Source organism: Panthera leo, chromosome A3 (assembly GCF_018350215.1).
Source record: "Panthera leo isolate Ple1 chromosome A3, P.leo_Ple1_pat1.1, whole genome shotgun sequence".
Lineage (NCBI taxonomy): Eukaryota > Metazoa > Chordata > Mammalia > Carnivora > Felidae > Panthera > Panthera leo.
In genome coordinates, this window is record NC_056681.1 from 87,810,506 (window position 1) to 87,834,910 (window position 24,405).

A 24,405-nucleotide genomic window follows, 5' to 3' on the forward strand; every position below is an offset into this window, starting at 1 on the left:
ATTCTTAATGTTTATTCATATAGGTTATTTTATTATAAATTTTGACTAAATATATGAATGAGGAAGACTTATACTTTCCCTCTGTTTTGCCTTTTCTAGGAAGCTATATTTACAACCTTGATTAAAGAAAATGACCCAGAGGTAATATTTTCTTTTAAATACCTTATTACACTTGTTTAATTGGTAGAAATATTGGTTATTCACCTGTATAAATAAAACCTTAGTACTTATTTTAAAATATTGAGGTAATGGAAGTATACAGTGGGTTTTATCTTGGTTCAAATAAAAAGTAAAGGGTCATGGTAGTCCATAATGTGAAAATACTTTCCAGATACTGGAGCCATATTAAGTGGGTTAGGTATATTAAGTGTTGGGTAAATATTATGTTGATAAAAGAAAGATTATACTTCGTGTTTCAGTATATTGTTTCATTGATTACTGAAATCTAAAACTAAGATCTCACTGTCTTCACTCACATAGTCATTTTCTTACCTTTGGGAGAGAACATCATCTGACCTTGGAAAAATTAAATTTACTGTTAATCTGTGTTTTACAGTTTAATAATTCATACTTTTTCTGTGTTCTCTCTTAAAAAACTACAGGCAAATGTAGATAAAATTTACAATCGATTTGTACATCTTGATAACTTACCAGAAGATGGACTTCAGTGTGTACTTTGTGTTGGACTTCAGTTTGGAAAAGTAGATCACCACGTATTCATGAGTAACAAAAACAAGGTAAGGAGGTCCCTTCTGTTTTAGCTGTGTGTTCTGTAGAGAATATATGACTAAACCCTGTACCCTTAAGGATTTGCTGTTTGTTTGTTTGTTTGTTTGTTTGTTTTGAGAGATTTGGAGTGTGACCAGGGGAGGAGCAGAGAGAGAGAGAGTGGGGAAAGAGAATCCTGAGCAGGCTCCACACTGTCACTGCAGAGCCCATCACAGGGCTCAAACTCATGAACTGTGAGATCATGACCTAGGCTGAAATTAAGAGTCAGATACTTAACCAACTGAGCCACCCATGTACCACATGGGTTTGCAACTTTTAATTCATCTTCTGAACTGAAGCACCTATAAACATTATTTAATTTCTTAGCAGCACTATGATAGATCAGCATATTTTTTCCTGTGCTGTGATAAGAAGCAAGAGATGATCACTTTCTCCTCAGAACTCCTAGCTTTTTGTTTCTGTTTTTGTTCTTTAATGTTTATTTATTTTTGAGAGAGAGCGAGAGAGGGAGAGGGAGACACAAAATCCAAAGCAGGTTCCAGGCTCTGAGCTGTCAGTGGAAAGGTCAGATTTGAGTTCATCTAAGCTTAATTACTTTTGTGACCTTGGCTGAGTTGGCTTACACTTTTAGTTCTCATCTCAGTTGAAAAAAGGTGTTGCCAGATAGTTCCTAAAGTCCCTTCCAGCCATAAAACACATAGAGAGTTGTTAGGTCTCTTTGTTTAGTTATATGGGAAGAAGTATAAAATGATCAGCCCTTTACTTCATGGTTTGGCTTCCTTCCTTAAAAGAAACTGTTAACCTCTTTACATTTGCTGTGCCCTCTGTGTTTAATATTTAATTCAGATACTTAAAATTAGATTTTTAATAGAAAAATGTTTATTTTTGCAAGAGAGAGAGAGAGAGTGTGCACCTGCGCCTAAGAGGAGGAGGGGGCAGAGAGAGAAAGGGAGATAGAGAATCTGAAGCAGGCTCCAGGCTCAGAGTTGTCAGTGCAGAGCCTGATGCAGGACTCAAACTTTTGAACTGTGAGATCATGACCTGAGCTGAAGTTGGATACTTAACTGACTGAGCCATCCAGGTACCCCTAAAACTAGATTTTGGTGAAGCATGTATTACCTAGAAAAGTAGCATTTCATATCAGAGTTGAGAATGTTTGCTTCTGAAAAAGCACCTAATTCATCAAAAGTAGATGACTAATTTTGACATGCTTCTGATATACAGAGCATGTTAGATTGTTAAATACTTTAGAAATAGTGTGACATAGGGAAGGGAGATGACAGATGGCATAAGGAATTTTGATAAGTTTAATTTTTTGGTAGGTATTCTTTAAATTTCTTAAAAATACCTATCATACTTTGCCATTTTGCCTTGATTTTGCAACATTTTAAGGATTGTTGTCTCTTGTTTCCTTTGAAATGAAGATTTACCTCAGCTTTGAAATCACATTTGAAGTCTGGAAGAAAAATATATCCATTCTTTATAAAAATTAGAAAGTGTTTTTGTTGAACTTTTTGTTTTAACCCTGTTTAAGTTTCCATTCAGTGGCATTAAGTATTTATTCATGTTGTTAAACAACCATTACCACTATCCATCTCCAGAACTTTTTTTATCTTCCCAAACTGAAACCCTCTGTCCATTAAACAGTAATTCCTCCTTCCCCCTCTTCCTAGCCGCTGACAACCACCATTCTACCATTTTACTTTCTAATCTCTATGAATTTGACTACTCCAGCTACCTCACATAAGTGGAATCATACAATATTTGATCTTTTGCGATTGGCTTATTTCACTTAGTCTAAAGTCTTCAGAATATATTGTAACATGTCAGAATTACCTTCCTTTTTAAAGCTGAATAATAGGGGCACTTGGATGGTTTAGTTGGTTAAGCTTCTGACTCCCTTGGTTTCAGCTCAGTCATGATCTCACGGTTCTGTGTGTGTGAGCACTGCATCCAGCTCCATGCTGATGGTGCAGAGACTGCTTGGAATTTCCCTCTCCCTCTCTCTCTGCCTCTCTGCCTGCCTCTCTCTCTCTCTCTCTCTCTCTCTCTCTCTCTCTCTCTCTCTGTCTCTCAAAATAAGTAAATAAAAATAAAGCTGAATAAGAATCCATTGTTTGCATATATCACATTTTCATTTATCTACTCATCTGTTGATAGATACTAGGTTGCTTCCACCTTTTGACTATTGTGAATAACACTGATATGAACATGGGCATACAGATGTCCATTAGAGTCCCTGCTTACAATTATTTTGGGTGGAATTCCTGGATCATATGGCAATTGTACTTTAGGTCTTTTTTGTTTTGTTTTGTTTTTAGGAGCTACTTAATATTTTTTTTTTATCTTCTCCAAAGGCAATTCTTCAGTTAGATAGCCCTGAATCTGCTCAATCAATGTATAGCTTTCTGAAACAAAATCCACAGAACATAGGTGACCATGTATTGACCTGCACATTATCTCCAAAGATAGATTCATCAGAGGTAAGATTATTTTGTATAAACTTCTGTGCTTTTAGAAAATGAAAAAAAACTGTGAAGGTCATTCTTCCAAAACTAGAAAGAGGTACTCTGAAGGAAATTTTTTAAGAATTATTCTTGGAGAGTAGTCAAATTGGTACTAAGTTTAGACATTCTTTTAAAAATTTTTGTTGCAATCACTACTCCAATTGTCATGGTTTATGGCGCAGTATAAATTTGTTTAAATTACAGTCAGGTGAAGTAATTTTGAAAAATGTAACATATTCATTCTGATACTTATTACAGACATATGTGTAGAATGATTCTATATATGTAACATGGTCATAATTATCTCCAGAATGCAGAGTCTACTTTTGGTCCATTTTGGCCTTTTGCTGATAGAAATTTGTTTATTTCTTTCTTTAATTTATTTTAAACTCTTGTATAAGACATAAGAGTTACAGATTATTGGCTTACACAGTAATAATACATGTATGAAAATGATAAGTAAACCACCTTCGAAAGAATTAACACGTTTTCTGTAATAGTTTCATTGTATCTCCATAATAGGAGGTAAATAATAGGGTCTATATTTGGTGTCTGCATGGGTTTTTTTTGTTTATTAATGTGCCAAAAATCATATGCTAGCTCAAGAAAAAATACAATTCTACCATATAAAGCCAAATTAAATAGAGCATCTATAAGTAAATGTATCATGTGGTAGGTACTGATTTCAGACAAATATGAGTGACTTGTTTAAGCTGATAATTTCAGAAACAATTTTAAAAGTTTTTAGCATCTCAACAGAATATTGTATTTTTAAAATTTTGTGTTTTTGATATTTTTGTTATGACATTGTTCAGAATTATAGTAAACATTGATGATACAGAAATTATTTTTCTAAAAATACAGTCCCACATCTTTATACCTAAAGAAAATGAAACAAGTGAAAATTATCAAAAACCTATGCCTGAATTGATACTGTACTTCCCAAGCTTTTATTCAGAACCTTATTGTTATGGCTTATTAAATTGAAGAACATAAGAACAAAGTCTTAGCTCCACCACTGATAAGACAGCCTCGTAGTCTTGAGCATGTCACATAGTGTCCATTATATTGATTCAAAAAATGGTAAATTGATGGTTGAAGCAGGTAGACTAATTTCAAGGTATTGTAATAGTCTCTATGAGAAGTAATAAAAGCTAGACTAGGAAATGGAAATAAATCATGTCCCCAAATGTTTTAAATGACAGGTTTTAATTTACTGTGTTTATAATGAGTTAATTAAGTAATTAGCATCCTTGTATTACCCTCTTCAACACCCTCCCCCTTTCATTTTTGTTACCTGTAATGTTACTTACACAGGTGTTCGTTACAACCTTTAGTTATGTAACTATAGTTACCCCTGCATATGAAGCATGAAGGCTTAATTCTAAGTACTAAAAACTAATATCTGTATTTTTGATATCTTGATTAAGAAGATACTACAGGGGTGCCTGGGTGGCTCAGTTGGTTAAGCGTCCGACTTTGACTCAGGTCATGGTCTCACGGTTTGTGGGTTCGAGCCCCGCATAGAGCTCTGTGCTGACAGCTCAGAGCCCGGAGCCTGTTTCAGATTCTGTGTCTCCCTCTCTCTATGCCCCTCCCCCACTCACGCTTTGTCTCCCTCTGTCTCAAAAATAAACATTAAAAAAAAAATTTTAAAAAAAAGATACTAACTACAGAATTCAGTAGTATCAGGGTGGTTGTGTAAAGAAGGAAATACAGTATCTTGTACAGTTGGAGGTGACTTTCTTATATTCCCATTCGTTTTTCAAAATGATGCTGTGTTTTTGTTTTCTTCAGTATTTGGATTATTTCCTGTAGTTTGGGGTAGGGGTTGTTATTGAGAGGAAAAAGGATGATTGTCTTCATGGTCTTCAGGTTATATAACTTAATTACTATTTGTTGACTAGAATCTACTCTTGTTAGAGTGATTCTTCTCACTTTTCTAAATTTATGGCCATTTGTTTTGTAAAACAACTGTATATGTTTACTTTATTTTTATTGCTCTTCTGAGTTACTTCTGTTATTTCTTGGATTCTGTATCTCCTCCTCTCTTGGATTGCTTTTCTGTTTGCTAGATTACATCATCAAATAATTTTCTGCAGAAATTGTGTATGGACAGTAAACACTCTGAATCCCTGCATATTTGAAATTGACTTTATTTTGCTTTTACATATTTCATTGATAGGTTTTCTAGATGGAGAATTCTGTGCTCCTCACCTGTACTGGTTTTTTTTTTTTTAAGTATTCTCTACAATTAGCATGAGACTTGAACTCACAACCCCAAGATCAAGAGTCACATACTCTACTGACTGAGCCAGCCAGGTGCCCCTAACCTGTATTGTTAAGGAGAAAGCTGATTCTAATCATATCTCATGTATTTTTTTCTTTTGAAGGCTTTCAGCTTTTATTCATTTATTCATTAAGCAGATATTTATCTAATGCCTTATCTATATGCCAGCATTATTTTAGGTGTTGGAATACATGGATAAACAGAGGAGTTGATGTCCCAAGTCCTCAAGGAGCTTATATTTTAATAGAGAAGACAGACTATAAATCTATAAATCTCTGTCTGTATGTATGTATGTGTCTGTCTCTCTCTCTCACAAGCACACACACATGCACACACACACACACACATGTCAGGTGGTAAAAAATGCTATGAAGTGCTATGGAGACCAATCAAGATAAAAAGGTAGAGAGAGTAATAGATGGGGGCGATTGTGTATTTTAGGGTTGTCAAGGATAGCCCCTCTGAGGAATAGTTATTTGAGACCTGAACAAAGTAAGAGAGCAAGCTCTACAAATAAAAAGGAAGGGAGGTTTTTAAAGAAGAAGAGCAAGTGCTAAGTCCTTAAGGACAGAGTTGATGATTCATGAACTCCAAGGAGGATCAGTATGGCTAGCTAGCACAGTGAAGAAGGTTTTATCTTGGTTTGGGACTTCATATATCCTGCTTAGAGCACTCAGTGAATTTATAAAGATTGGTGTGTTCCTTTTCCCGAAGAAAGTCTTCCTCTTTAGTGTTCTGTCTTTCTGGAAGTGACACCTGTAACTGATTTTGTGGATTTCAGTTGGAACTGATTGCAGTTCTCTGAAATATCTTCAGTCTATTTTGTATGCTTATCTTGCTTTCTGTTGTGCATTTGTTTTTCTCATTTATGAATAAAGAAGCAAGCTAGCTAATAAGGGTATCTGGTATAGATTTCCTCTACTATCATACAGCTCCCCCACACCCCCCCCACCCCACCCCCCCGTAAGTTTCTCCTGTGAATGGGAAGATTGATTGTAAATACTGTGATTGGGGCTTATCAACTCTGATCTTTATGTATCATTACACTGTAGACTGCCCAGCAAGATGCCCCAGTAACGAAGGCCTGGGACTCCCATCACCCACACCAGAATCCTCTTTAGGCACATTGTTCAATTTCTTTAAAGTATAATTTTCACTTTTTAATCTGACAAAATACAGAGAAAGATAATTCCCCACTCAGAATACACATGATTCCCACAGAAAAAGCATATAGCTAGTATGTATAAGCTCTAAAGAGCAGACAGTTTTTGCTATTTTGTTCACTGATGTGTCCAGTGCCTGGACCATTGTTGGTTACATAGGCGTCGAATGTTGCCTGTTTATAAACTTCCTTTATTTTTGAGAGAGAGAGAGAGAGAGAGAGCACATGCGTGGGAGGTGGAGGGAAGGGACAGAGAGAGAGGAGGACAGGATCTGAAGTGGGCTTTGCCCAGACAGCAGAGATCCCAGTGCGGGGCTCAAACTCACAAACCATGAGATCATGCATGACCTGAGCCACCCAGGTGCCCCCATAGGCATTGAATTTTAATTTCCATTTTGGGCCCTAGGACATTATTTTTTAGTGGTTTAGATACATGTTTAAAAGGATTATTGTTAAATTTTGCTCAGCACTTCTAGGTGTTTTGAATAGAAAGCCTTTTTTTTTTTTTAAGATTGTTTTTACTATTATTTAAATCCAAGTTAGTTAACATGTAGTGTAATAATGATTTCAGGAATAGAATTTAGTGATTCACCACTTATAACAACACAGTGTGCATCCCAACAAGTGCCCTCCTTTTTATTATTATTATTATTATTATTATTATTATTATTATTATTATTAGTTAGTGCTTATTTTTGAGAAAGAGAGAGAGAGCACCAGCAGGGGAGGGACAGAGAGAGAGGGAGACAGAGAATCTGAAGCAGGTTCCAGGCTCTGAGCTGTCAGTGCAGAGCCCGGTGCGGGGCTCAAACCCATGAACAGTGAGATCATGACCTGAGCTGAAGTTGAACACTCAACTCGACTGAGCCACCCAGGCACCCCTCAACAAATGCCCTCCTTAATGCCCATTGCCCATTTAGCCCTTCGCCCCACCCAACACCCTTCCAGCCATCCTCAATAGTCTTTCTTATAAGTAGTTTTTTTAAATAATAATTGCACAATGAAGATGTTGATGGTTTTTATTCTTTTAAAAAAGGCAGTAATTCTAAGCTTTTAAAGTTAAAAAAGTTTCTTGTTTGTATCAACATTGAGACTTTCTGTCATTAATTTCTGTGTGTCACTTATTCTCTATAACCTACCTAAGGGCTTTTTAATGAGAAGAAAATTCTAGAATCTGAAATTTAAAGTGGACACTGAAAACTGTTTTATTTTTAAGATGTGGTCTTGCTTCTTTAGCTTAGATTTTAAGAACTGAAAACATTGCACTGATGGGTTAAATATTTAAAATCCGGTAGAATAGCCTCTAATGAAATGTGGAATTGTGTTACAGGCTCAAGCTGACAAAGACCCAGAACTAGGAAAAGAAAGGTATGTTGCTTTAAGTTTGCTGTCATTTTTGCATAGTATTTAATTACTGAATTTTGTTTCTGCCTTTTATAGTAATTGTTCACTTGTAGCAAAAAGTTTGTATCTTCCATGTCCATTTTGTGTTATATATATGGAGTGTGGGGGCAGTTTGTGTGTCTTTGGTTTGGTTTTTGTTTTTTGTTTTTTTTATGACTGTTTGAGGGAGCATTGTTTTGTTTTTTAGTCTCTGTAAGGTATTTACTGATACTTTAGAAAAACCAAATATGTAAACTCAGTTTGAATTAAATACACAAATATGACTTCTTTATGAAATGTTTCGTGAGGACTCTTGAACAACTCAATTTCTGTTATCAGTATTCTTGTTAGATTTTTCTATCCCAGAAAAGTTAAACACAGTAATAAAATTTCATTGACTTAAAACCAAAAAAGAAAGTATTCAGTATGTATTTTGATACTTTTTGAAAACAACTGGGGGAAGGATGTTTATTATAAAACAAAATAATGTTTGAAAACTTGGATAAAAGATGAAAACTTGTTCTTATGTGTTTACACAAACTAGTGACTCCTAGTCTTATTTAGACTATATATAGTACACCCTCTTCTTAGTAACTTTCTCACCCTTATAACCACTTTTGCCTCAACCAATTAATTACCTTCTTTTTACTGCTTTTCATTGAGAATCACTGATTTAGAATTCTTTTCCCTTTTTAATACTAAGTGATTTGCCCTTGTTAGAGTCTTTATAATAAGAGCTTATCAGTTTGAAAGAGCATTTTGAAAGTGTTTAAATGTGGATATTTTGTTTTATTTGATGCACTAATTTTAAGATCATGACCTGAGCTGAAGTGGGATGCTCACCTGACTGAGCCACTAGTTGCTTCAGTTTGTCTTAGTAATTCTTACATGAGGCTTTTAAATGATAAAGGTAATTAAGAGTACTTCAAAATATGTTGGTAACTTTAAGCAATTAGGTTTGCTGTATGTGTCAGTACATTTTAAATTGTACATTATTAATACCAATTATGTTCACATGTCTAAGACATAATGCCAACAGCACTGTTGAATATAGAAGCCCACAAAGGGCTTATTGAGTGGTAATGTCACACATGTAATATAGGTAGACCTACAGTTTGGCCACACTAACTCCAGCTGATTAAGTGAGTAGGCTCTTCCAAAAATTCATCTTATGTATTTCATTTGACATAGTTTCAGGTCTGCACGAACAGCTATTGTCTGTGTTCTGGTCATTTTTTCCTCTCATTATTTGACTCACCTTTTAAAATCTAAGATCTTTTTTTTTTTTTTTTTTTTTTTTTTAATTTTTTTTTTAATGTTTATTTTATTTTTGAGAGAGAGAGAGATTGAGAGAGTGTAAAACAGTAGAGGGGCAGAGAGGGAGGGAGACACAGAATTGGAAGCACGCTTCAGGCTCTGAGCTGTCAGCACAGAGCCGGACACAGGGCTCGAATGCACACAGACTGTAAGATAATGACCTGAGCCGAAGTCGGATGCTCAACCCACTGAGCCACCCAGGCGCCCTGATCCTTTCTTTTTTTTAAGTTTGTTTATTTTTGAGGGAAAGAGAGAGTGAGCCTGTGTGCATGTGAGCAGGGGAGGGGCAGAGAGAGGGGGATAGAGAGAGAGAGAATCCCATGTGGTCTCTTTGTCAGCCAGAGCCTGGTGTGGGGCTCAAACCCACCAACCATGAGATCATAACCTGAGCTGAAATAGAGTTAGACGCTCAACCAGCTGAGCTACCCAGGCACCCCAAAGATACTTCTTAATGAATTTACAGATAGTTGTTTAATCTTATAAAATTCACTTTTAAAATTCTAGTACTAATAACTTAATTTCCATTTTGCAGTTTTTTCTGACTTACATACATTAGAGAAAAAGACGTGGGATGGGGCCTGAATACTTCACATTTCTTTATCGGGGTAAAGTGATCCTGGGAAAATACTGGTGCTTGTGTTGTTTTTGTTTTTGAGGCACTTTTGAGTGCTAATTCATCTTGATGTGATTATTTTGTTTATAATTAGTTTAATGTATTTAAATGTATTTCCTATTTTTAAAGGAAATCTATGGATGTATTAATAATATTCTACATTTTGCCTGTTCTCATTCCCTCCCATGTAAACATTATTTACTTACCATGTGATTAAGGATGCAAGGTGCAGTTTTCACCAACTCGTTAATAATGTTGGGAACTTCCCAGTGGCCCTCTGAAATGTAAATACTAATCTTCAGTATTGTTAAATTGTAGTCTAAAGTTTCTCGCCAAGTGTAGGGTATGGTATTAACCTTTGTTCTCATGTCCAGCTTTTTTTGAGTTTTGAAACCCTGGTATTTATGGGGAGGTGGAAGTGGGACAGGGTTGGAAATTAGATACCTATATCCTGGATGTCTTTCCTATTTCTTTTTTGTGCCATTTCCCAAAATTTGACTGTGTATTCCTTTGATCTTTAAAAGACTTCTTTTTTTTTTTTTTTATACTTCGGTGTTAATAATTCATTTATTTGACATCTCAAATTGACTCTCCAGGCTAACTTGATGAACACGGAGGCTTTTTCCCATATTAGCCAGAAAACTAGATGTTAGTTTTTGGTAAATGAAATCTATGAAGAAAGCACTATAATTTTAAAAGACAAATGCATATAAACAAACGTCGTATTAAGCCATTTTTCTAAGTAGGTCCATGCTCTCTGAAGTATGGAACTGCATAGTGATTTGTATAAAAGATAATAGCTTTTTTTTGACAAACCTTAAATATGGTAAAGTGGAAGGACTTACTATGTCCTAGAGCCAGGAATCAACGTCTCCATTGTTTTCCTTTAGCTCAGTAGATTTGGTGTTTTTGTATAGCTCTAATTTATAAAGCCTTTAGTGTTAATGGTTTAGTTCTATAATGAGGCAGGAGTTTGAATTTAATCTTCTTTATTGAAAATGAGTCTTGTAAATTTAAAAATGAAAGCTTACATTTTGAGAAACAATTATTTACATAACTGCTATAACTAAATGTCACAAGTTTTTCTTATCTTTGTCATATTTGTACTTGGCCACAAGTTTTATTTTGACTAGTTCGAAGGATTTGGAACCCTTAAAATCGGCCATTGGTATTTTTGAATATAAGGGATGTGAATTATTTCAAATAAAAAGTTTTAAACCCTTTCAGCATATAAAGGAAGGTTATATAAATGAATAGAATACATACGGATTAAAGTCTGTCGTTACTGACTTTTGAACTTAAATTTCTCAAATTCTGCCTTTATAACTTTTCATCAAGAGGTGTTTCTCCAATCTCTTAGAACATTTTTTCCTTTGGAAGTTTAAACTTAACCATCTTTGGAGGGGAAGACCAGTTTATTGTCGCAAATGATTAGACCCTGATACGGTAGCACTTACTTTTTCCAAAGTTTTGAAATGTTAACATCTCAGGACACTGATATGCCTCATCTTGCATTAACTAAAAGATACGTAGCCATCCTCTGAGAATCCTATCGAGCGGATGTCTCATCCCCTCCTTCCTTGAAAACTAGGAGGAAAAAAACCAATATTCTTTACTATGAGGTATTGAAATGGCATTCTGATGTCTTCCTCTAATGTACTGCTTCTAATGTAATTAAGTGGATGTATTTGTGACATTTGATTTGTTTTGATAGCATTGCTTCGGAAGCTCAGATTTTCCTTGTCATTCTTCAAGATAACCTCTGATCTATGGAACATTAATATAAAAAGTTATTCTGTCTCTGTCTCAATGAAAGAAGTTGAATTACAGAATCACATACACTTTTGTTTACTTTGGATTTAGGAAGACCACAGTGAAAAAAGATCAATTATATATACTTGCCATGCATTTTCTCCATTTCTTCTGAACAATTTTACTTAAGACTTCAGAATTCTAAATTATTCTTCTGTAACTGGAAAGATTTCTTTTAATATATACTTTGTCACTCAGGTGGCCAAAGGCACATACTTTATGTTAAGGTGATTCTATTAGTTTTACCTCTAACTTTGAATCCAATAGAGTATTTAAAAGATACTTCCAAAGAAAGATTTCTTTTACGTATTACTATTAGTAATAAATACAGTTCTTGGGAAAAACAAATCTGTCTCACATCCAAAAAAAAAAGAGTTGACATGGTTAAGAGTATAGCCTTTCTCCCTACCAGTTTCTTTTTCTGTTCATTTTAGGTAAGATTCACTTAAAATTTTAAATTTCAATGCATGGATTATTAGTTTCATTGTAGAACTATACATATATTTTATTATTTTAGTTAGCACTCTTGGGAAGATTTTAATAATTTGAGATGTCTCACATTCAGCCTTCTCATGTCTAGTGCAAACGTGACCCACAAGGAAAAAAATTGGTTAGAAGAATTTTATCAGTGATCATAGTTTTGTCATTATTTCCTTTGAACTAAGAAGAAATCTTCAATGCAATGGAGGATCTTTTTAAAAATTTTATATTGTTTACATATTTATGTCAAAACATCTTAACCATTTTAATGCCTATTGGCTGGATTTCCCAGTGCTTATTACTAATGCATCAGGAAGTCTTAACAATTGGCATCAAGAGGATTATTTATAATGGTTGAATTCTCATCATAGTTTGATTTTTGTTTGTGTTTTTGTTTGTGTTCTTTTTTTTGTTTGTTTTTAAATACTTTTAGCCCTGACTTGAAAAACAGTCCAGTTGATGAAAGTGAGGTGCAAACAGCAGCTGATAGTCCCTCTGTTAAACCTAGTGAGGTTGAAGAAGAAACTGTTCCCAACATTGAAACAGAAACTTCTGTACAGCTGGAAGAACCTTGTGTGGAAGAACCTGAAAAAGCACTATGTGACTCTGACTTTGCTATTGAAACGTTGGAAGTTGAAACTCAAGGAGAAGAGGTCAAAGTGGAAATTCCTCTTGTAGCATCCACTCCAATCAGTATTGAATTATTTACTGAAAATGTAGAGGAGTGTGTTTTAAATCAGCAGGTGTATACCAGTGACTTTGAGAAGGAAGAGGCAGAAATTATTAACCCTGAAACAGAATTATCTACATCTGACAGTGCATTTATAGAAGAAAGGAACATTAAAGGAATTCTAGAAGAATCTCCAGCTGAAGCAGAAGATTTCTTTTCTGGGATTACACAGTCTATGATAGAAGCTGTAGCTGAAGTGGACAAACACGAAACTGTTTCAGAAATAGTACCATCTCCTTGCGTTGTGGCCTTAGTACCTGGAATTGCCATTGGGGATGAGAAAGCAGTGAACAAAAAGGGAATTCCTGAGAAAAGTAACATGGATGAAAAGGAGAAGAATGAAATTAATAGTAAGGAAACCAGAATGGATCTGCAGATAGGAACAGAAAAGGCTGAAAGGAATGATGCTAGGATGGTTGCAGAGAAGTTGGAAAAGATTATGGCAGCAGTGAAAGAAAAGCCTGCAGAAAATGCTGTGATCAAGGCATACCCAAATAAAGGAATGGGTCAGGCCAACAAGCCTGATGAAACTAGTAAAACTAGTATGTTGGCTGTATCAAATACACCTAGCACTAAATCAAGCATCAAGGCTGGTATGGTCTCCTCTCCAAAGGCAAAAGCTACAGCTTCAAAATCTGAAAACCAGAAAAGTTTTCTAAAATCTGTACTCAGAGATCAAATAAATGCTGAAAAGAAACTTTCAGCCAAGGAATTGGGTCTCCTTAAACCTCCAAGTGCCAGGTCAGGCTTGGCTGAAAACAGCAATAAATTCAGACCCACTCATTGCGGTGTTACCAGAGGAGGCAGTGGAAGGATCTCAGCCCTGCAAGGCAAGGATTCTAAACTGGATTACAGGGATATTACAAAACAATCTCAGGAAACAGAGGCTAGACCTTCCATCATGAAACGGGATGACAGCAACAATAAGGTGAGGAGGGTAGGAAGAATGGCTCAGTGTATCTTTGAAATAGCTCTGCTGTGGTAGCTTTGGAGTAGGAGATGTAATCTTGTTTTGTACTTTCATCTCCTCACTCCACTCCCAAACTCAGTTTCTCTTAATGATTCCACCGAGTTAAGCCAATAGACATTTAAATAATAAGCTCAAGTTAGTAATTTATTAACAGGTTTGAAAAACGTTATTTGGATAAAATGTGGTCAGAAATATAACTGGTTTAAAAAAAATTCTGCAGTGAATGTCCTGAGGTGACTTAGCACTCTGCTTCTGAATGGGAAACGGTTTTCTTTTTTAAAGTGAAGCTTCCTTTATCAGCTTACTGATTGCCCAACTTAGACATTGTGGCTATAGGGAAGAAAAGATCAATAAAACAATTTACCTACAGCTTACAGAGATGATGCCTGTACTGTTAAATGATTGTTGACTTAGTGTGCTATACCTGTTAACTGTTTGCATAATTAAATGTGTTTGGATATTGTTTGGTGTTTGGATTCTTTTTTTTTTTTTTTTTTTTTTTTTAAGGACATTAATAACATAGTTGTAAATTCTGTTTTTCTATATTTTTTTACTTAATGTTTCAGACTTTGGCTGGGCAAAACACTAAGAATCCTAAAGGCACCACTGGTAGAAGTTCCAAATCTAAAGAGGTAAGAAACAAGTCACTAACATTAAGCCTTCTATTCTGTCCTTCAACAGAAGAGTTCATCTGTGGTGTAACTTGTGTCTGTCTCTCCTGTAATAGTCAATTTGATACAGGGCAAGGGACAGGATGAGATACCTTTTTTTTGACCCTACCACCAATTTGTTTTTTGACCTTGAGCTAGGCTAAATGGTTTGTGTTCATGGTGCAGGGCAAAAAATTAGGCAGGGGTAGGAAGGGAATTAAAATAGGAAAATCCCTCCAATCTTGTATTGATGGCAGTAGGTTATAAACACAGAATAAAAGCACATGTGTAAAGAAGACTGGTGTTTGACTGGGGTCCTTGCCATTCTGTGGAACTTGCAAACAGGTCTTCCTTTTGAGATGCTCAATTTAACCTAACTGGATGGGCTCTTAAGATTTACTTTCCTGGTACTAAGTTCTACTGCCAAATAAATGTCTTCTTTTTGTTGTTGTTGTTTGATATTTTAGGTTTCCTACCATGCATAAAATATTTTTTTAGTCATTTTATTTTTTTCCCCTGGTAAGGGATGATTTGGGGCCTATTTTATTCAGGGCAAGGAGAAATGGTAGTAGTTTAAGAAGCAGAAGTAAGGATAACAGTTATTTCTGTTGTCTTAATAAGTGGGTATTACAAATGCTTACATGTCCGTTCCCTCCCCCACCCCCTTACTGAGTGTATGTTCTAATGTCATTATATATACTAGTAATTGATTGTTGATAGCATACTAAGTTTGTAGGAGGCCTGTTGGGGATTATTTTCTTTAGTATTAACACCATTTTTCAAATTACAGATACTGTTTTTTCTCTCTCTCTCTGTCTCTTGTCTCTTTTAGAATTAAATTTTGAGAGAGAGAGTGTGTGCAAGTGAGGGAGGGTCAGAGGGAGAGACGGACAGGATCCCAAGCAGGCTCCATGCTCAGTGTGGAGCCAACATGGGGCTTGATCTCACAATCATAAGATCATGACTTGAGCTGAAATCAAGAGTTGAACGCCTAATCGGCTGAACCACCCAGGCGTCCCACATACTGTTGTTTTGTTTTGTTTTTTTTTTCAAATGCAGTTGTATTTGACATTAAGTCTTACTTAGTAAGAATAAACTTCATATTAATGCTGTATATCTTAATTGGTTAATGGAGCAATCTACTTAGCTATTTACTTTCCGGCTGCATTTGAGGTACTTTTAATAGTCTGATAAGTCTCCTAGAACACTTGTTAGGTAACATTTAACAGGGAACAGTAAATTCTTTACATTGTTGTAATTGGTAAGTGCTTTTAAGTGTAGTATTTTGTTTCATATTTCAAAACTCGTATATCACTTAGGAGATAATTGTAATCTTATTGAAATTAAGTAAAGGTGAAAGTAGGTTGATCTTGTTAAGATTTTACCTTTGGTGTTGTTTATTATGAATTAGAGCTGATTCATTTGTGGGGCTTTAAAAACTAGCTTCTCTCAGCCTATAGGAAATTTCTTTGCCCTGAAATTCTCACAGATGATCCTTCATGCACATTTACTGAGATTATTTGGAACCTGACCAGTTGTTGGTATCTGGTTCTGTTCACAGTTCTGTGATTTTTTTTTTTTAATCTTTTCAACAGGAATCATCATTTCCATTTAATTTGGATGAATTTGTCACAGTAGATGAGGTTATAGAAGAAGTAAATCCTTTTCAAGCCAAGCAGAACCCACTAAAGGGAAAAAGAAAAGAAGCTCTGAAAAATACCCCTTCCTCTGAACTTAACTTAAAGAAGAAGAAAGGGAAAACTTCTGCCCCTCGTGTTGTTGAGGGGGAATTATCTTTTGTAACATTGGATGAGATTGGGGAAGAGGAAGATGGAGCTGCACATCTAGCACAAGCTCTAGTCACTGTGGATGAAGTAATTGATGAAGAAGAAATAAATATGGAAGAAATGGTAAAAAATTCAAATTCACTTCTTACATTAGATGAGTTAATTGATCAAGATGATTGCATTTCCCATAGTGAACCTAAAGATGTTACTGTACTGTCAGTGGCTGAAGAGCAAGATCTCCTCAAACAGGAACGCTTGGTAACTGTGGATGAAATTGGAGAAGTTGAGGAGCTACCTTTAAATGAATCGGCAGACTTAAGTTTTACCACTTTAAATACTAAAGGAGATGAGGGAAATACTGGAAGGGATCCCATTGGGTTCATTTCTTCCCAGATGCCTGAAGACCCTTCTACCTTAGTTACTGTAGATGAGATACAGGATGACAGCAGTGATTTGCATTTAGTGACTTTGGATGAAGTAACTGAAGAGGATGAAGACTCCCTGGCAGATTTTAACAACCTTAAAGAAGAGCTTAATTTTGTTACTGTTGATGAAGTTGGAGAGGAGGAAGATGGAGACAATGATTTAAAAGTTGAATTAGCACAAAGCAAAAATGACCATCCCACAGATAAAAGGGGGGATAGAAAGAAGAGAGCTGTGGACACAAAGAAGATGAAACTTGAAGCCTTGTCCCACGTTGGTCCAATAAATGAGAATGTTATGGAAGAAGATCTGAAAACCATGATTGAAAGACATTTAGCAGGTAGATATTTAGAAGTGGTAGTTTTTCTGCTTTATGAGGGGATTTCATTTACAATTTTTAAAATGTTGCATCATTACTAATAATTTTTCCTGTGTTAATATAAGAAGTCAACAAGCAGTTATATGGCCAGTGATACTATCCAAAGAAATGTGTGCAAGTTCACAGATTTCTTTTAACTATAGAGCAGACTTTGTCCCAAGTTATCATACCTCAAGAAAAGATGACAAAGCTGGAAAGCAAACTAGAGTGCCCAAATTAGAATTGGAATGAAAATGGTATATTTGTGTTACTGGAAAACACAGCTTGTGATGAATAGAAGGATGTTATACCAGACTGCTTCCCAGTTTTTCCTGAGATTTAGGAATTAGAAAAATTTGTAAAGGTACCATTTCACTGTTAAGTAATATTTTGATGGTATAGAGTAATAGGTTTAGCTCACTTTAGGAAGATCAAAATAATTTCTGAACTAAGAATGGCATGCTATTACTATAGCAATAAATTAGACTTTCTCTTTAAAGCTAAAACGCCAACCAAGAGAGTTAGAATTGGGAAAACACCACCATCGGAAAGAGCTGTTGCGACAGAACCAGTGAAAGGTGAAGAGGCCTTCCAAATTAGTGAAGGTAAAGCAGGATTGATGGAAGTGGGGAGGAGTGTAGAAAGTAACACAACACAAGGTGGTCATTGAAATTCCAAAGGTCTACCATCTAAGAAGAAAAGTAGAAAAGCAGTGAAATAGAGTGGGGGGGTGGTGAGGCAGAGAAGGCAGCCTTACCTGGATAAAGATTTTTGTCTTTGTAACTTGAAGATAATGGAATATAATAGAATGGGATAACAGAATAGGAGGCAGTCCTTTTATGATAGAATGTGACAATAAAACATGACAATTTTGTGGAAATGATACACAAAAGGTTATTCTGACCATGTTGCAGCCTCAAGTAGAAATCGTTCCTCAATTCTTATTTGTGGGCCCAGATCCCTTGCTTTGTGGAGGCTGCCAAGCAGCTAGCCAATGGATTAAACAAGGTGTCTAAACATTGATAAAATGTATGTTGAAACAAATAAGGACCAGTGTCTAGTGAGAGTGAATACTCTAGTCACTCAACAAATATTTGTCACTGTGTCTATTATATTCAGAGCAAAATTATAAAAAGGGTAAGAAAAAACACACAGTTCCATGTCTCAGGTTAACTGATTCAGAGAGTTAAAGCAAAAAATCAACTACTAGGATGACTTTAAACAGCACTACAAGGTATTCTTTGTACCATTCTCGTTGATGTACCCTCCTTGCCCTCTTGCTTTTCTGTCCTGTCTTCTTTAAGGAAAAACTACCAACTGTGATCCAGTCCAAGTTCATTGAATCTGATCTAAGCTGTGCCCTCAGTGCTGCTTCACAGTCTGTTCTAGGCCTCCTTTCTTCCTCATTTCCTAACCAGATGTAATAGAGGTCTTTCCCCACTCTGTATCACCTGCTGCATTACCCAGCTCATTCCTCCCTGGATAACCTTGCTTTCATTTCCATTTACCAGAGCAGATAGAGTATCTCCCCTGTCTACCAACTTGTATTTGATCTACCGTGGCACCTCACATATAAAATATGGCCAAGTCTTTCCCATTAAAAAAAAAAACATGCCCTTAACTTGGGAATCCTTCTGGTTCCCACCCCTTCTCTTTGCTTTCAGTGCGAAGTATCTGGAAGGAATCACCTGTTCTCACTTCTTCTCATTAAACTGAATGTATTTTGACTTCTTTCTAATTCACCTTCCTGAAATTGATGTTGACAGAGAACCCCCCAGCTTGATTTATTGTTTTCTTTTCTTCCTAATTTGGTTTTATTTGACCTCTCTGCATTATTCGTTACTATTGTTCATGTCTTTCTTGAAGCTCTCTCCCATGGCTAAGTGGGTACTCTTCCTTCTTTGTGTGTTCTTCTCCATAACTTCTCCTTGATATAAAGCTATAGTTAGTAGTTTGGTAATCTGACAAATAGCTCCTAGCATGATTTCATGAGAGTGTTTTTCTCCCAGGATTTCTGTTTGCAACTACCAGCTTGTCTAGAACTGCCTCATCTCAGCTGAAGAATAAAGATGACTTATATACTGTTTATAAAACAATTTATTTCTGTTAATGGACAATACCTTTTGACAAAAGGACCTAGCAGAAGCAAAAGTAATTTTCTAAATAATTTTAAACCTAAAATAATTGTTCTAATCTATTTAAATAATTATATATAACATATATTTTTAATATTACAAGATAAATGTAGCCGGAGCAAATACGTTTGAGAAAGTTTATTATTACTCTGGTGAGGGAATAAACTTTTGTAGGAAGAGACTACAGACTATTTTAATCAAGTCAAGAAAAGGGAGAGCCTTTTTTAATTGACTCTTTAGGACTTGATGACTTGTAAGACACCAGGAATAATGATTTCATAGTTCCTGTCCATCCCCTCATATTTGTTGAAGAGTGGCTCAGTTGCATGGAGAGACACTGAACTTGAAGTCACAAGCTTTGGTTCTAGCCTCTGTCCAAGCCTTGCAACCTTGGGCATGCCTATAGTTTCTTGTGTCTTGGTTTTGCTTTCTCCATCTCTGAAGAAATAGGGATAATGATGATTTGACCTGCCTATCTCACACAAGATAAACGCTAAGTAGATGGTGTATATGTGAAGGAGATTTGTCAACTACCACAGTAACAGTAAGGTATTACAGCTACTGAGGGTAACCAGGATTGCTTGGAACCAGTTCCCATTTTTGTTTTCCCCCAAGATCATATTATGCAGAGTCTGCTAACATTGAATGTTTCTCACATATTACTTTGCGGGGCTTTAACATTTGTAATTTCACTTACGATTCTGTCTGACAAGGGTCTTGTCTGTCAGTTTAGGCTCAGTTTTTCCTGATTGGAAGAGCCTCCGTACAGGGCATCAGAATTATTTTCTGCCCATGTCTTTTCCTCCTTAATCCACACTCTTTCCCAGCCCAACCCAACCCTTTAACATACTCTAGTTAACTCTTGACAGTAATTATAGAACTTGGGCTTCTTCCATTACCATTTAAGTTCTTTTGAGAGCAATATATAAACAAAATATGCTGTTAGCTTTTGTCCATTTATTCCTAACATTGAAGAATCTTGGAAGAGTGGTCAAGTGGGATTAACCAAGGAAGGTTTACTTAGAGAGATGAACCATAAATCAATCTTTGAAGGCAGGGACTATCTGATGTTCGGTTTATAGGCTGTAAGTCTATTTTGAATAACTTTTTCCTTGAAAATTTAATGATTTTAGTTGATGAAGAATCTGCATTGAAGGATTCAGAACCAGAACGAAAACGTAAGAAGATTGAGGATTCTTTAGGGAAATCAGTGGTACCTGATGTTCCCGAAGGTAAAAATAAACATGACATTTTTCCTTCTCCATATGAAATAAAAGTTCGGTACCATAGTAAGCGTTCTGTTGTTTAGATAACTAATGCAGTAACCTTGCTTAGATGATTATTTAGAGTAGAAATTGACATTCGCATTTCTGAAGACAGTTTATTAGGCCTAGCAAGGTTTTCTTTGCATTCTGGGAAATGTCTCTTCTTGTATTCCTGTACTTCATTTGCTGCTATGGAAAGAATTGAGTTATACTTGCCCAGGCAGAAATTTCAGTTAAATAGAACATGCTGGAAAGCTTGGCTGGCAAACTGTTTCGTGGCCAGCTAAAATGAGCTAAGGAGCACCATATTTGTTTACCCAGCATATTCCCCAAGCAGTTACCCATCGTTCTGCCTCTTTTTTTCTTGATTTATTTTAATAGGATTCCAAAAAGGTTTATTTCAAAGGCTTTTAGATTATTTTCCAGTAAATTGCTATTCTGAAGGAATGTCATGGTATCCTGGAGGCTCTGGAATATTATAGAATCCATTCAAAGATAGAGACATCGGTTTTGTGATTAAAAGCTTAATTGCTCTTGATCCCTAGGTACACAGCCGTATATATTATGTTTATATGTAAATATATATTGTGATTAGCACGTTTGTTGTGTTTAGATAAATTAACACAGCTATAGATAAATTATTAATTTTCCTCCACTCTCTTCCCCCCTTTTTCTTCCATCCTGTAGATTTGGACTTTCTTGTACCGAAGGCTGGATTCTTCTGTCCAATTTGTTCCCTCTTCTACTCAGGTGAAAAAGCAATGACAAATCACTGCAAGAGTACACGTCATAAGCAAAATACAGAGGTAACTCTTTTTTTTCTTAACATCTCATGAAATTCTTCAGGGGGTAGTATTATAATCAAACTACTTAAGTGTCCACCCAAAATGTACATTCTTTCCCTTTGGGAGAACTTTTGAAGGTTTGTACCTGTTTATTCCTCTTCAGTTCAAAAGTACAGTCTTCAGTGTACCTTGCCAGGAACTCCTAGTCTTTATTCCTTTTCCTCTGGCAGCATTCCCCAGAGTAGATTCTGCAGGTCATTAGTCCCATGTGACGCTCCATTAAAGTGTGGAAAACCATGTATTCTGATGGCCTCTTGCAGAATCATGGACACATAGCTTTTTAAATTTTGTGAATTGTCTAGTCAGAATCTGCTAAACTTTATTTAACCCATTCCCTAAATGGATTTAATCACAACCCCTCTCCCCTGTTTAAAATTGTACTCATCTTTAGGAAGCACTACTTTAGAGAATCATCATTAACCATAGTTGAAGCAGTGTTTCTGATTCCTCCAGAATCTTTGAGAGTTGTTTTATATATCCTCTACCTTGAATCTGTGGCATCAATACTGCTCTAACATTTATTGAGTTGTTATTTGCTGGAAGCATATTTACTCCCCTTGTCAATTCTGTGAGGTGGATGGTGTCATTCAAAATGTACTTTAAAAATTTTTTTTTTAATTTTTTATTGTTCCAGTTATAAAGATCAGGAAAACAGGCTTAAAGAGTATCTAAACCCAAGTATCTAGTCCCAAGTTCACATAGCTAGTTCATGGCAGACCTAGGATTTGAACCTAGCTCTGTTCTATTCTGGCCTCAAACCCTTAACTGTTACGCTATACTACCTGTGCTCTTAACTTTATCATGTCATTTTTCCATTTAAAATTTCCACTGGCATTGTATTACATTTGGAATAATATCCAGACTTCTTCTTGTAGGGCTATGAAGATCTGATTCCTGTTTCTCTGATCTCACTGTTATTGCTCACTACTTTTCAGTTTTCCTAGCTCTCTTGGCTTTCCTTTTCATACATGAAAGGCCCCTTTGCTGCTTTTGTACCTTTGTATCACTGTTCCTTTGCTGTCTCCCAATGCCACTTGTATAGCCAACTTTTCCCCATCATTTAGCTAAGTCTGAATTCTAGTATCAACTTCCCAGAAGGGGCTGTGCTTAAGAAGACCTAGCTGAAGTACAAAACTCCCTCCCACTTCCAAAAAGAGTCAACCTCGATCACTTACCTTATTGTATTTCTTTCCTTTATAGTGCTTACCAGCACCCAAAATTATCTTGTTTATTTATTCTTTTATTATTTCTCTTCCCCCACTAGAATGTAAGCTCCATGAAATAAAGGGCCTTAGCTATCTTGTTGACCACTGAATCCCCAAGCACCAAGCATAATGCCTGGTATATCATAAATATCAGATGACTGGTGAATGGAAGGAAAGAATGTTAATGTAAGGCAATGTGTTTCTAATCTTTATTTTGTAGGATCAGGCTCTTTTAAATTGTAAATTCAGTGAAATATATTAGATACGTTTGTATACAGAGCAAAGCTACATCTAATAAACATTTTATATTGCAAATTGCTTTTAACAGAAGTTCATGGCCAAGCAAAGAAAGGAAAAGGAGCAGAATGAGGCTGAAGAAAGAAGCTCTAGGTGATTGGGGGAAAGGGGAAGAACTTCATTAGAAATTCGTTTAGGGTCCAGTTGATTTGTGTATTTTTGTTATCATTAATTTGTAATTTTTGTTTCAGAAGCAAATATTCATGTTGTACAAATTTCTGATTGCCCTTGATGTGGAGAGACTGATGGGGAAAGTATGATGGGTTTGATTTTTATATCAAATCATCAGGCATGGAGAAATATCTTTTAGAAGTGTTAAAATAAATGTTCCTACTGTATATTTAAAATATCATCTTGTGTTTGTGGCTGATTTTATTAAAGACTTGGTTGCCTCTGATTTCAGACAGGAGACCGCTGTGACTTAGGATGTTTGGGGATTCTTCATGTATTACTGGAAGTCATAGCATAGCAGGGTTTCACTTTGCTTCAACCATTCATATATAGGTCAGAGATTTCTTAAAACTCCCATTTTTTCTGGATAAAATAACATTATAGCAAGTTTGACCCAGGTAAGTTTAAGTAAAATTGCAGCTTTTAACGTGTTAGGAAGATACTTTTTTCTGCTTGAGGTAACATCTGTTTCTGCCAGGACCTATTTAAGATAGCTTCTAGCAAGTCATTTAGTATTAGCTTGAAACTACAAAGACCAAGCAGCCTGTACTTCTGTGAACCATAATACAGTTGCTTTTTAAACCATTTGAATTTGTATTCAATATGTTTGTAAGAGTTGCAAAGGTGCAAAAAATAATTCAATGGATTATTAGGTGCTGGACATAGCCCTGTACTGTAAATTTTTAGATTAGGCATGCTTCAAACATAGGCCCACTGACTTTGAATTGCTTTAATACCAGATTTCGTAACTTTTCCAAGATTAGAGTACACCAGTTAATAAGAGAGAATGAATGGAAGGAAATGAAAAACTACTACTTTTTTGGTTTTTTTTTTTTTTTTTTTTTTTTAATTTTTTTTAATTTGAGAGAGCACCAGAGTAGGGGAGAGGGAGAGAAGAGAGACTGGATCTTAAGCAGACTCCACGCTCAGTGTAGAGCCCAATGCAGGGCTCAGTCCAACGACCCTGTGATCATGACCTGAGCCGAAATCAAGACTCAGACGCTCAACTGACGAAGCCACCCAGGCGCCTGAAAACTACTACTTTTTTAGATCTCTTACTCCCATCATAGCACATTACCTCACAGTGAGCGAGAACGAGGAACAAAAAGCAGCAACTTTTTGTTGCCCACTAAATTCACTGCACACTCAGTTCAGGCTTAGCCACAGCTTGAGCAAAATGACAAACTGTTACTACATGCCATAGACTAATGAATGGGGTGGGGAGAGGGATAGCTTATGAATGCCATCTGTCTATTGTAATTAAAACCTGATAGGT

The 24,405-nt window shown here is 35.9% G+C and overlaps 1 protein-coding gene across 7 annotated transcripts in view; it reads left to right on the plus strand.

Moving 5' to 3' along the window:
- The window catches only part of ZNF638 (zinc finger protein 638), a 136,801-nt gene extending 113,494 nt beyond the window's left edge, over positions 1-23,307 (plus strand). For 5 of the 7 annotated variants that reach the window (XM_042932640.1, XM_042932646.1, XM_042932641.1 and 2 more), the window contains 11 exons: positions 100-141; positions 603-737; positions 3,087-3,212; positions 8,019-8,056; positions 12,727-13,951; positions 14,560-14,625; positions 16,239-17,193; positions 17,697-17,816; positions 20,480-20,578; positions 21,299-21,417; positions 22,990-23,307. In XM_042932640.1, coding sequence (XP_042788574.1) covers positions 100-141; positions 603-737; positions 3,087-3,212; positions 8,019-8,056; positions 12,727-13,951; positions 14,560-14,625; positions 16,239-17,193; positions 17,697-17,816; positions 20,480-20,578; positions 21,299-21,417; positions 22,990-23,055 — 2,991 coding nt within the window. In that variant the 3' untranslated portion in view covers positions 23,056-23,307. The remainder of the gene's footprint in view (positions 1-99; positions 142-602; positions 738-3,086; positions 3,213-8,018; positions 8,057-12,726; positions 13,952-14,559; positions 14,626-16,238; positions 17,194-17,696; positions 17,817-20,479; positions 20,579-21,298; positions 21,418-22,989) is intronic. The other 2 variants (XM_042932642.1, XM_042932645.1) reach the window with 2 other exon arrangements.
- The last annotated feature ends 1,098 nt before the right edge of the window (positions 23,308-24,405 follow it).